Source organism: Mesoplodon densirostris, chromosome 16, assembly GCF_025265405.1.
Source record: "Mesoplodon densirostris isolate mMesDen1 chromosome 16, mMesDen1 primary haplotype, whole genome shotgun sequence".
Classification (NCBI taxonomy): domain Eukaryota; kingdom Metazoa; phylum Chordata; class Mammalia; order Artiodactyla; family Ziphiidae; genus Mesoplodon; species Mesoplodon densirostris.
In genome coordinates this window covers 24,201,120-24,214,419 of record NC_082676.1, presented here as the reverse complement: position 1 = coordinate 24,214,419, position 13,300 = coordinate 24,201,120, and the positions used below count along the sequence as shown (strand labels likewise).

The 13,300-nt window shown below is 40.0% G+C and overlaps 1 protein-coding gene across 2 annotated transcripts in view; it reads right to left on the bottom strand.

Moving 5' to 3' along the window:
- The window catches only part of LOC132476335 (ubiquinol-cytochrome-c reductase complex assembly factor 1), a 94,614-nt gene that overhangs the window by 52,626 nt on the left and 28,688 nt on the right, over positions 1-13,300 (bottom strand). For both annotated transcript variants that reach the window (XM_060078223.1, XM_060078224.1), the window contains 2 exons: positions 11,445-11,517; positions 4,887-4,944 (listed from right to left, as the gene is read on the bottom strand). In XM_060078223.1, the coding sequence (XP_059934206.1) occupies positions 4,887-4,944; positions 11,445-11,517 (131 nt within the window). The remainder of the gene's footprint in view (positions 1-4,886; positions 4,945-11,444; positions 11,518-13,300) is intronic.

Here is a 13,300-nt window from a genome sequence, read left to right as displayed (position 1 = left end):
CAATGGGCGTGTTGGGAAGACCTGAAGTGAGCAGGTCATTCCCACTTCCTCAACCCAACTGGCAATCCTTTTATCTATTCATACACTGTGGCTGAGCATAAAAGCTCATCTGTAAAAAGGGCTCTGCTGGTAAAAAGATGGAAAACCATGAGGTCCCACTGCCTGCAATGCTTTTTCATCCACTCTTTGACTTGCTAACTTCTACTCATTATTCAGGGGTCAGTTTAAATGTCATCTCTTCAGTGAAACCCTCCCTGAGTGAGCCACACCCCCTCAACTAAGTTATATATCCCTCTTCCCCCACAGAGCCCTGTCACTTACTCTCACAGCACCCATCCCAGTTGTATTTTATTAATGATTTCTTTCAGGTTTCTCTCCAATACCCTCAGCCTTATGAGGGCAGGGAACAAATCTGCTGCATACCGTAGGTTCAATTAGAAAACAAATGCTGTAATTTTATGGATTTATGTTTAAGAATAAGCAGGTACTTAACTAAGTAATAAATAGTATTACTAATATTAAATATTATTCATATTAATAAATAATTATTTAATTAGATACTTCAGTAGTTTTAGTTACCAATGAGGAAAGCAACTTAAAGCAACTCGAAGTTAGCCAGACCCATACTGGAATTTCCTCTCTACCATGCGCTAACTAGCTCTGTGGCCAAGATCTCTGACGGCTCTCAGTCTTTGATCTCTCATGTAAACAGAAATAAAGCAGTTATAAGAATGTGTGAGATAATATAAGTAAATAATTTTTAAAATAGTACTGTAAGGGACCCAGTAGTTATTATATTTATGATATACCTGACTTTAAAATAATTTTTAAAAATACAAACTGCATTTTCCTCTCCACTCTACCTCCATCATAGGCATATTCTAATTTTATTTGTTCCATTCCATTTTCTAAAATTAATTTCTGCATCTATAACGTACGAGTGTTCCATGACAAATTTTAAAATGGGGGTCTCTGCAAATCTATTAATACTTAGAACACCAACATAAATTCTACCTACATACATCTCACCCCCCAGGGAAACTTAAGTAGGCACAGAGCTTTTGCCACTAACAGGCAGTGGCCCCGAACCCTCCAACTGCCATAGGAGCCAAGTCAGACCTGAGGCCATAAATTATTTAATCAACATTTACTGAGCCGAAGAAATACCTCATTTTCATATCTCTCCAAAAGGAAAATAAATATAATTCTTGGCCTCAATAAATTCACCATCCATAAGGGAGATTGATACATACACAAAAAAATATAAAAATGTTATGTGATGAGTGCTATAAGAGAGGTATCCAAAATATTAAAGGAACTCGGAAGAGGAACTAACTCTGCCTTCAGAGGGAAGGGAAGGCTTCAAAGCAGATATCTGAGTTGGATATTGAACAAAAAATAGGAGTTTGTCAGGTGGAGAGGAAGGAGAAGGACTTTCTAGGCAGAAGAAAGCTTTGTGCAGAGGACCTGAAATTGCTATTACATAGTTTAATTTTTTCTTGCAGGGGAGGGAGTGATGGTGGTAGTGGTACCTAGAACGGCACCAGACGAGAGTGGTAAAGGTGGCATATTTGGTGGGATATGAATGCCATGCTAGGAAACATACTTTATCCTGAGAACAATGGAGAATATTAAGGAGAGTGTGTGTGTGTGTGTGTGTGTGTGTGTACTAATCCAATTTGTATTGAGAAGACCAATGGCACAGGAAGAGGGAAGTTGGAAGCCAAACACCAGTTTTCAGGTACTGTTACTTGTAACCCAGTGAAATCAATTTAGTGGGTGACATCTTGAATTTCTGTTTTAAATGAATTCAAATGGAGTAGAAAATATCAGAGATCATCTGACCTTGTAAGGATACGTTTTATAAAACTTTTGTGTCAGATACATGTGTGTGTTCTGGATTGCAAGGTAAAATGCACTTGTTACTATAGGGCATGGTCAAAAAAGTTTCAGATGGTGAAACTGGTGCCTGACCAGATGAAGGGAGTGAGGGAAAAGTCAAGGAGGCTTCCCAGGTTTCTGGTGTGGGCACCTGAATGGATCACAATGCCACTGTCCCAGACAGGGAACAAAGGAGGAGGCTGGCTTTTATCAAGTCCACATGGGAATGCTGGAAACCCCACACAGCAACCTCTCTCAGCATTTCTTCAGTAGCCATGGTGAATACTAATCTGGTTCAGCAAAGACAAAGGACACATAGTCACCGAAGCTGCAAGCTCACAAGAATACACAACTGATAAGGGCCTTCTAGGAACGGGAGGGGTCCCAGTCCTAAATCCCAATACACATAAAAACTTGGGAACCAGAGAAAGCAGACAGGATAAGGGAAACATCAACACCTCTTCTAGAGAACTAACAGGATATGAGAAATCCTGTCTCTATTCTGAGAGCCAACAAGGAGTCATCACCCTTGGGAACCTAAGCAAGCTTTCTGTAAAGTCCACTGCCAGGGTATTCTAGTTTTGTGGGCGTTTTTTTTTTGTTTCACGGGGTGGGGGGATTCTATTTTTATGACTGCTTTCTAAGCCTCCCCACCCCTCCCTCACACTACCACCCACAGGAGGTATTTCAACCCTGCAATCCAGCAAGTCCACTGAGCCCTGTAATACTGGATTTGGTGATCCCTCAGTTACACTCCTGGAGCTTCAGGCTAAGAAAACAGGACTTAGAAGAGCATAGCTTTTCTGCAGACTTGGGGTGGATCCCTTATTCCCTCTAAGAATCCTATCCCCTAGAAGAGAGTTTCCCCAATTCTTCTTGGAGGATCATAGCACAACTGGACACTAAAGTAACCTTCTGGTGACCCTTTCCACTACATTCCTCCACAAACCAGCCCTGAGTGCTTCAGACAACTTGGCTGCCCTCAAATACTCCATGTTCTTGTACATGTTCTATGTTTTGTTCCTAATAATTCCCTCAGCTCAAATGCCCTCCTTTTCTCTGACAGAAATTCTACTCACCCTTCATGGTACATCTCAAATGTCACCTCTACCACAGAGCAACTCTTTATCCAATACATACTCCCTCATCTACCAAATTTGGATTTAGTCACACCTCCTTGTCCTTCCATAGTAACTGCTTATGCCTTGGGCATAGCACTGCTTTCATTGTCATCCATTACAGGCAATTGTACTGTGCCTGTTTTCCACTCGACTGTTTCTTGAAGGTGCACACCATGTCATATCCTACTCTCCAGTGCCCCCCAGTCCTTAACACAATAAGAGTTTGCTGATTCATCCCACCAAAGCCCGCAGATCATAAGAACCAAGGAGGAAGGATGGAGGGAACACCAAGCATAGACAGGCCTCCCTCCCCTTACTTAACTGGTGGTGGTACTCCCCACTCCTCTGAGAAATTAAACCAACCTCAGCAAGGAAGGCTCAGCAGGCACATTTGGAAATGGTGGCTAACTGGGAAGAACTACAAGTAGTTTCAAGGTTCTCCCAGCTGCTAGTAGTCAGGTATTGACCTTAGGATGTGGTCACAAGGATTATATTTTTCATTTTGCCATCCACTCCCTCTAACACTCTGATACCTCTGGCTATTGGGCAATAAAGAGTCTTTCATTCTGACTCTGAATATTATCTTTGAGCTCCTCTGGGAACAGCCTAGCCTCCTCTCAACCCTCCCACCTTTCCAGTGAGTAATTCCACAGGGCCACCTCTGCAGTCCTCTCCTCTTGAAAAAGTAGTTTTCCTCTCAGTACATCCAACTGCCCTCCCTGAACCTTTTCCTAACCTTCACCATTCAGACAGAAGGTGGTTGGCCTTCTTAGCTGCCTGACTAAAAGACACGGCACATTTCAAGGGTTCTGATAGTTGCAGCTTCCTCTGTGGTCCTACAGGCACTACTTACTCAGATTTATTATAGAACTTAGCCAGTCCAATTTATAACTGACTATTATATATGTTTTATCTCCCTCACTAGACTGTGAGCTTCCTGACATAGCTTACTGACTGCCCAGGACACAGTGTACACTCAACAAACTACCGGCTTAGGAAAAAACAACATGAACTGCCACCTTAGGCCCCTTAGCCAATCTCACTGACTATATGAGTTCAGAAGAAATATTTCAGAGGTGATCAAAACCAAAAAGTCTTTATATAGTAGTCAGTCCTGTGATGCAAAGCTCAGCTGAAGGCAGTCTCAAACAAGGGTCCTTTTGACAGGGCAACCATTCCCCACGTTCCTCAGATACTCACTACGGTCAAAGTAGTAAACTTAGTTCTCCAGAATTTACTTTCCCAAGATCTGGCAGTTCAATAAATAGTCCCCAGCCCCCACTTCAACGTCTCTCCTATATCCTTCTGACCTTTAATACTGTGTAACATTAGATGAAAAATTGATTTTTTTGGCTACTTAATTTGCAGCTGAAGAAAAAATATACTGTTTAAGGTGTTAAGTATTTTTACATGCAACAAACCTGGCATGAATCTAACCTGTATGCACATTTTAGAGGTACAGGCGTAAATGTCAGTGCTATAATTTGTTATAGGTTTCTGATGACCAGCAATGAAAATGACCACGGATGCTCACAATTCAAACCACTTTTACGTAAATGTGAACTTTCCTAAAACAGTGAAGGGAAAGAACTTTCCACCCAAGCTCATAGGGTCTCTTACAGATACTGATAGCATTGTTCACTGGGTTAGGTGTTCTCTGAGAAAATCCTACAAATATTAGTTTCTTTCTGGGATTATGCTTTGACCTTTAATTTAAAAATGTGCTATAAGACACCAGTTATTAAAATGAAAGGAACAGCTTTTAATGCCTGAACAACTGCGATTTCATATAATCAGCCCTGCTGAAGGCTATACCTTAACAAGTCAGCAGTTTTTAAAAAAAAAAAAAAACATTTGGTGACTTCACTTAAATTGCTCACTTACCAGACATGAAGTAGAGTTATAAGAAACCATGAATTGAATGTATCAGGCATCTGACACCCTAGAAAATAACAATAAAGTATAAATATGTGAAGGTTTAGAAGAGGAATATGGACTATATTTGAAATATCGGTAGGAATTTGTTCAACTAAAATATATGGTAGTCACAGTGCTCTCTGATTATGCTATCATAGAGAAGGCCAATGGAACCACAAGGCAAGCCCATGGGTTGATAGAGCATTGAATGCAGTCAGACCAACAGGCTTCTAGTTACAGCCCCATTACCACCTTGCTGTGTGGACTTGAGAAAGTCACTTCTCTTCTCTGAGCCTCAGTTTTCTCACTTTGTATAATGTGGCCTGGACGATCTTTATAATTCCTTCCAACTCTGATTCAATGTTATTTTCCCCTCCTGGTCTCCAATTCTTCCGGAAAGCTAGGCAGACACCACTTTACCTACCCCACTTAACTAGAGGCTTTTTTTCACTTGAGCCCTGCTGAGAAATTTAAGTTCTTCTTGTCCATCTCCCTTTCCTGTTTTCTTTCTCTAAGGTGACCCAATGGGTATGCCAAATGATTCAACCAAAATAAATGATCAGAAGAAAGAAGCAGGACTCCAGGGAGCTACAGTTGAATAAGAAAGCAGATGATATCTAACGAAAGGTTATTCATCACCCCCAGGAATGACAAACCTGGTAGAGCTTCTCCTTGGTTTAAGAAACCAAAAATCAGCTCAGGGCTTAGACATCCAAGCCTCTCAATTCTCAGATCTCTAAGAAATGCCTCTGGCTGGATGAGAGGCCCCCACAGAATATGCCCTCCTTATTACACGCAGGGAGAAAAGCTGGAGCAAGAGGATAAAGAAAAAAGAGAGGGCTTCCCTGGTGGTGCAGTGGTTAGGAATCTGCCTGCCAATGCAGGGGACATGGGTTTGAGCCCTGGTCCAGGAAGATCCCACATGCCAAGGAGCAACTAAGCCCTTGCACCACAACTACTGAGCCTGCACTTTAGAGCCCGCGAGCCACAACTACTGAGCCCGCGTGCCGCAACTACTGAAGCCTGCGAGCCTAGAGCCCGTGCTCCACAACAAGAGAAGCCACCGCAATGAGAAGCCCACGCACCACAATGAAGAGTAGCCCCCGCTCGCCGCAACTAGAGATAGCCCACGTGCAGCAATGAAAACCCAACGCAGCCAAAAATAAATAAATAAAACAAATAAATTTATATAAATAAATAAATAAATAAGAGAATCAGTGGGAAACTTGGGCCCTTAGAGTAGCATCTGTCCTTTGGAGTAATGACTCAAGAAGGAAGTAGTATCTTCTGCCTTTCAGCAAACGAAGTATACAGTGTACTAAATGATAACAAATAGGGGACACTAAGATAGAAAACACAGAGAGGACCCCTGTGAGGTACACTAACAACGCCAATAATAATAAAGAGCTGTAATTCATTGTATGCTTACTATGTTTCAGAAATAATAGGTATCTTACAAGCATTAGCTCAATGACTCCTCCTAACATTCCTAAGAGGTGGGTATTGATATTATCCGCATTTGACAGGTGAGAAAACTGACTTAGAGAGATCATGACAATTGCCCAAGGTCACACAGCTATGAAATGAGACATCTGGGATCAAATTCAGATCTTCTTGATTCCATACACTGTTGGCTTAATCGCTAACTGCCTCTCTAATACTAGTATCAGAAACTAACATTCACTAAGGGTCCATACTTCCTGTCAGGTCCATCGTTAGTCATGTCAATATATTATCTCACTTAATCCTCACTTTAACCCTAAAGGAAGGCTTTATAAACCTCATTCTAGAGATAAGGAAACCGGGCTCGAAAAGGCTAAGCAACTTGTAGGCAGCCACAATATTAACAAGCTAGTGGCTGGGCTGGGATTTCAGTCCAGGTCTGTCACAAACTGACACCAAAATACTCTGGTGAGCTTACTGGGAGGTGCCCAACAGCTGTCAAGTGGACTTCCTCTTGGAGCCCAGCAGGAGGGAGGTGAAGGCTGGCCTGGCTAGCCATTCAGCTATTAAGACACATGCCATCTGAGAGTGGGCCAACCACCCTCCACCTAGAACAAGAATAGCCATGAGAAACTCTCAAGCCTGGATCTAAAGTTGGGTCTTTTTTGGATGCTAGAACAAAACATTAAAAAGAAAAGTTTTCTTGGAAGTCTGTCTTTCAATCTGGAAAATGAAATTTGGCTGCTTCTAAAGGACAATCTGTTCAGTTGCTACCTCTACATCAAAGCTTCTCAGCAGCCTCCAGGAGCCTTTCCAATTTTCTCAAAGAGGGAATCAGTTCTTCGGCTGGAAAGCACAGACAGACAGACATGCCAGCAACTGGACTTGGGTCACAATTTTCCCTCTGGGGGTCAGCTCAGGGCTGAGGATGGGAAAAGAGCTGGCATATGATTGACTCCCTGTACCCACTGGGGTCAGAACAGAAACCCACGGGGTAAAGCCCTAAAAAACAAGACCGCTGAAAGTTTGACTGTGAGCAACTCAACAACACAGCAGACTCTTTAGCGTCATGAAATGTCTTTAAACACTTCAAAGTTAAAACCTGCTATAGGGTCTTGCCATGATCACACTCTTGCTCCAGTACACACTCAGTGCACTATTTTCTGAGGCTAGGTACTTTCCTCCTCAACATCAAGTTGGATAAAATTAAATAATTCATTACTATTATGGGGAAGCAGTATTAACATAGTTGTTTGTTTAACGCAGACACCAGGGTCAGATATCCTGATTCAAAACCTTAACTCTACCTCTTACTTGGTATATGACTCTGGGTAAAGTTACTTTACCTCTCAATGCCTCAGTTTTCTTCTCTGTAAAAATGGGAAAACAAGAGAACCTACCTTACAGGATTCTTGTGAGGATTAAACGAGATAAGGCCTGTAGGACGTTTAACAAAGTAGTTAGTATTTAATAGGTACTCAATAAATATTCACTACTGTTTTTTAGTGAACTGTTTAAACACTAGGGTTTAAATTATCTTTGAAAAAACTCACTATTTAAGACTGTATCAATAAAATGATGGACCTCAATCTTTCTTTTTCTTCAAGTTTTAAAAAATATATTTATCATACACTTACACAAAATTGATATATTTGATCGCTGAGTATTAGTAGCAGAAAGAGGTAAAGGTAGAACCTCAATTTTATTAACTCAAAATTTACTCACTAAGGAGCCTCCTCTCCAAGGTATGAACTCTTTTAAGGGCTAAAAACAAAGCAGTCTGCAGACAACAGTGTGGTATTAAACACAAGCTTTATTGACTGGCTGGATGCCTCTGCCCCTAAGTGCTCTTTATAACAGAAATGATCTCCAAAAGACCAGTTAGCAAACACTGCCTGCTCACAGAGGGTACACTCATTTATGCCACAATGACATCATCAGAACATCTTGGAAACAAGAGTTGGCTCTTAAGGTATCTCACCAGTCAGAATCCCCAATATCTAGGTCTCTGGATCAAGACGTCTGAACACTTTGGCTCTGAGATGACAGAGTATCTATAACTTTGGCATTTTGTGAGGGCTTGTCCAAGAGGCTGATAGGCATATTGTTTACTGAGTAAAGAACTCAATCTTCATGAAATATAACTGGTCTCACTTTTGTTGGAAGAGTGAGAATGACACTGACCAGCTACCTGGGACTCTCTATCCTTTTAAAAAGCTACTGAATTCTCAGGACTCTAAAAGTCAAGCCCTAAAATACCAAAAATCCAAGGGAGCAATAGCCACTTTAAAGATGTAATCTTAGAAAGCAATATATCTATACACATTCTCTTCTTTTACCCCAAACCTGTCTGTCCTACTCTTTAGAATCCAAGATGCAAGAAAGTCAGTCTCATTATTTTATAGATATTCTTTATCTGCCTCTAAATGGTACTTTTCAGATTTGCTCTTTATTCACTGGCCACAGTTTGGAACCACTTTGGCTTGATTCTGAAATTTAATCTAACCACAAATGACAAAGATGGACCACAATGGAGCATAATACAAAGGAACGTGATATAGGTCTAAAAGGTAATTCTCAAAGTGAGCCTTAGAAAACCTGAACTAAGAGTGGTGTCACTGAAAAATGTGACATCAGATAACTACTTCAAAGGGCAAGGCTAGGACAAAGCTCACTGAGATGTACACACTCTAACATACATAAACATCAGTTCACAATACTAACAGAACATCTCACAGAGGTAGGTCTCATTTAAAAACTATAAAATAGGGCTTCCCTGGCGGCGCAGTGGTTAAGAATCCGCCTGCCAATGCAGGGGACACAGGTTCGAGCCCTGGTCCGGGAAGATCCCACATGCCACGGAGCAACTAAGCCCGTGTGCCACAACTACTGAGCCTGCGCTCCAGAGCTCGCGTGCCACAACTACTGAGCCTGCGTGCCACAACTACTGAAGCCTGCGCGCCTAGAGCCCGTGCTCCACAACAAGAGAAGCCACCACAATGAGAAGCCTGCGCGCCACAACGAAGAGTAGCCCCCACTCGCCGCAGCTACAGAAAGCCCGTGCACAGCAATGAAGACACAACGCAGCCAAAAATAAAAATAAATAATAAATAAAATTTTTAAAAAGAAAACTGTAAAATACAAAAAATTATAAAACACAAAAATATTAAAATGGATTACAATTTCTATTTTGCAGTTATTTTCATTCACAGGCAATATGTTATAGTAGAAAAATTCCTGGATTTTAAGCCAGATGACACAGGATCAAGGCTTGACTAAGCAACCTTGGGCAAATCACTTAGCTTTTTTATAAGTTTCAATTATTTCTGAAAACAAAAGAAAAATGAAAATAAGAATACAAGCCCTGGGCCTCCCTGGTGGCGCAAGTGGTTGGGAGTCCGCCTGCCGATGCAGGGGATACGGGTTCGTGCCCCGGTCTGGGAGGATCCCATATGCCGCGGAGCGGCTGGGCCCGTGGGCCATGGCCGCTGAGCCTGCGCGTCCGGAGCCTGCGCGTCCGGAGCCTGTGCTCCGCAGCGGGGGAGGCCACAACGGTGAGAGGCCCGCATACCGCAAAAAAAAAAAAAAAAAGAATACAAGCCCTTCCGGTCTCACAACGTTTTGTAATTCCTAAATGAGACAAAAGTAAAAGCATACCATGTAAGTGTGAATTATTAAAATATAATAGTTAATAATTTTAATAAACTTTTATTTTTATAAGTAGTTTATAACAGATTATAAACTGAAGCATGAATATGTTACATAAATATGTAATAAGAGCCTCACTATTCAAGAATCTTCAATAATGAGGATTAGCTAAACAAAGATAGCTAGTAAACATCCTTTCAAAATAATTATAATAAGTTTATGAGTTATTTAATATTAAATAGATGTGTAGGATGAGGTTTTAAAAAGATCTGATGAAAAATACTTGAGCACATGGATTCAAGAAACCACTTAAGAAAAATCCAGCTTCTAATATTAATAGTCTCTTCATCAGGTAGAGAAAGAATATTTCTCCTTTCAGACTAATTTCTCCTAAAGTAAGAAATTGTTAGAGATTAAAAAAGAAGGAGGAAAGTTTTCTTTCCTGACTATGAGTAAATAAGAAATGGAAGGTGGATACTAAATTAGGATTACAACTCAGCATGGTATTTTAAGTTTCCAATGAAATATTGTACCAATCTGCTGAAATAGTAAAATCGACAAAACTTGCATTTAATTAAAAAAAAACAAAATAGTTATTAAATAATCAAAACTTCATCTCTTTCTTCATTGCTGTTAACATAATTATATATAATTATTGGCTGTCCATGAAAAATATCAAGTATATTTAGTTAAGTGTTTGTTGCTTTGAGGATAATGACTATTACCACAGATGTGCACAGATGTGCACAGAACACATTTCCTTCCAAAATCTGTGGAACTGGAAACAGCTTAAACTTTCCCAATGACTTTATAAGTATCTGCTTTAAATGACTTGTTTATAACTACATCAGTTTACATTAACAAAACAAATACTGTATTGATATAATCAACTGCTAGTGATGATGATCTAAACCAGTAAAACACTTTTGGAAAGAATTTATCAATGGGATAAAAATAAAATTATATGTGCCTTTTGACTCAACAGTCCTTCTACACAAAGAAGAAAAATCATGAGGCATATTCCAGGGTTAACTAAAACAATTATAAACTAGAAATAAAAGAGGAATGATTGGGCAGAAGTTCATGTCAAAAATACTGAGTAAAACATCCAGAACATAAAACAGGATGTGTTTACTCTGAGTACTCTTATGTAAAAAGATGGATGTATGGACAAGAGGGAATGATGATGTCAAAGTACTGGACAAATTTTTAGGTCTTTTTTCAAACTTGTTAAAATGTCTTATTTATAGGGTTCTTTTGGCCTTTGTTTATTCTATTAAAAGAGAAAAATAAGCAGCTTTTATTATACATTTTGTTCAGGAAAAACTATCTTACTAGTAACTTAAAAAAAAAAAACGATCCTACCAAGACACAATCATAAAAATGAAAAGTAGATTCATTTCCTTTTCACAACTATCAAAAATAGTAACTTACTTTGAAAGAATTCCTCGAAGTCAGTTTTCTCCACACAGCTAGTATACATGCGCAGGGCCGCAATCTTAATCTTCTAGACAAAGAAAATAAAACCAAGCTCAAGACATGAACAAGTGAATGTTCTAGTGCCATTAGATGTAGGTCACAGAATCTTATATTTTTTTCAACTAGAAGGATGGGTCCAAACCTGTCTCTAACCATTCACAGACCTCACACAATTTTACGATTTTGGCATCAAAATGTCAAAAAGGTTTTTCCAATATTTAGACAAACTCTCTCCTTTAATTCAAACCCATTTTACCACGTTTCAGCCTCTAAACCACCATGCAGAACCATCCACATTAATTCTTTATAATCTGAAACCCTTTATATTAAAAAAATTACCCATTCTCCTGACCAAAATCAAACAAACAAAACTCTCCATCCTTTGATCTTTCCTCAGAAGCCCTATTAACTATTCTGTAAGTCTTTTTTTTCCCTGAAGGGAGGGGGTCATTTTATTTTTATGTTTTCCCTAGTTTTATAGTTTGCTGATTAACAGAATACTATGTTTATAAATAAGAGTTTCTAATGAATGTAAAATATAGTAAAAGGATCAACATTTTACTATTCCCCAAAGCACTAAGAATTCTCTTAGAATCTTTTTTTTTTTTTTTTTTTTGCCGTACGCGGGCCTCTCACCGTTGTGGCCTCTCCCGTTGCGGAGCACAGGCTCCGGACGCGCAGGCTCAGCGGCCATGGCTCACGGGCCCAGCCGCTCCGCGGCATGTGGGATCCTCCCGGACCGCGGCACGAACCCGCGTCTCCTGCATTGGCAGGTGGACTCTCAACCACTGCGCCACCAGGGAAGCCCCTCTTAGAATCTTGATCTGGGTGGTGATTTTAATTTATTCACTGAGCTGTACACTTAAGATTTGTATATTTTACTGTATGTACATTATGCCTTCACAAAAACCTAAAAATGAAAAATAAATTCTTGTAAGGGTTGAACTGTAGGTCTGAAGACCAACTCAGTATTAAAAGAAGAAGAATTTCTAAGGGCTTTCAAAATATTTCCTTAAGGATACAATTAAATTAGTCCATCAACATAAGGCTCGTAGAAGCTTATTTTTCCTTAAAATGACAGAGAAAATTACTCAAATATACACAGACTAAAAAATATGTATATGCTGGTCTTCCCGGGTGGCGCAGTGGTTGAGAGTCCGCCTGCCGATGCAGGGGACACGGGTTCGTGCCCTGGTCCGGGAGGATCCCGCGTGCCGCGGAGCGGCTGGGCCCATGAGCCATGGCCACTGAGCCTGCGCGTCCGGAGCCTGTGCTCCGCAACGGGAGAGGCCACAACAGTGAGAGGCCCGCGTACCGCAAAAAAAAAAAAAAAAAAAAAAGGATATGCAAAGAGAATTGCATAGCAACTGAAGAAAAACCAATCTAGAATTTTAGCAAAGCTGTTTTGTTATTAAGGTTCAAAGTCACCAAGGATATACTGTATCCAATACTATATAATATTCACATTTCAGTTTCTGATGGGCAGAAATACCTATAATAAAGTATTATGTCTTTGATTGCAATTAAGATTTTTTCATTTGCTAATGTTAAGTTTTCAATGATTTTAGTCTAAAGTTCATATGGGGGAAAACAGAACAGAACATATAACAAATGGAAATCAGATATACTTATATGGGCAGTAAATCAGCATTGGAAGTCCACATTTAAACAAATGGTGAGACACTAAAAAAGAAAGAGCAAATTAAACCTAAAAGCAAGCAGAAAGAATTATATATAAAGATAAGAGCAGAAATCAATGAAATTGAAGACAGAAAAATAACACAGAAAATCAAAAGAGGCCAAAGCTGGTT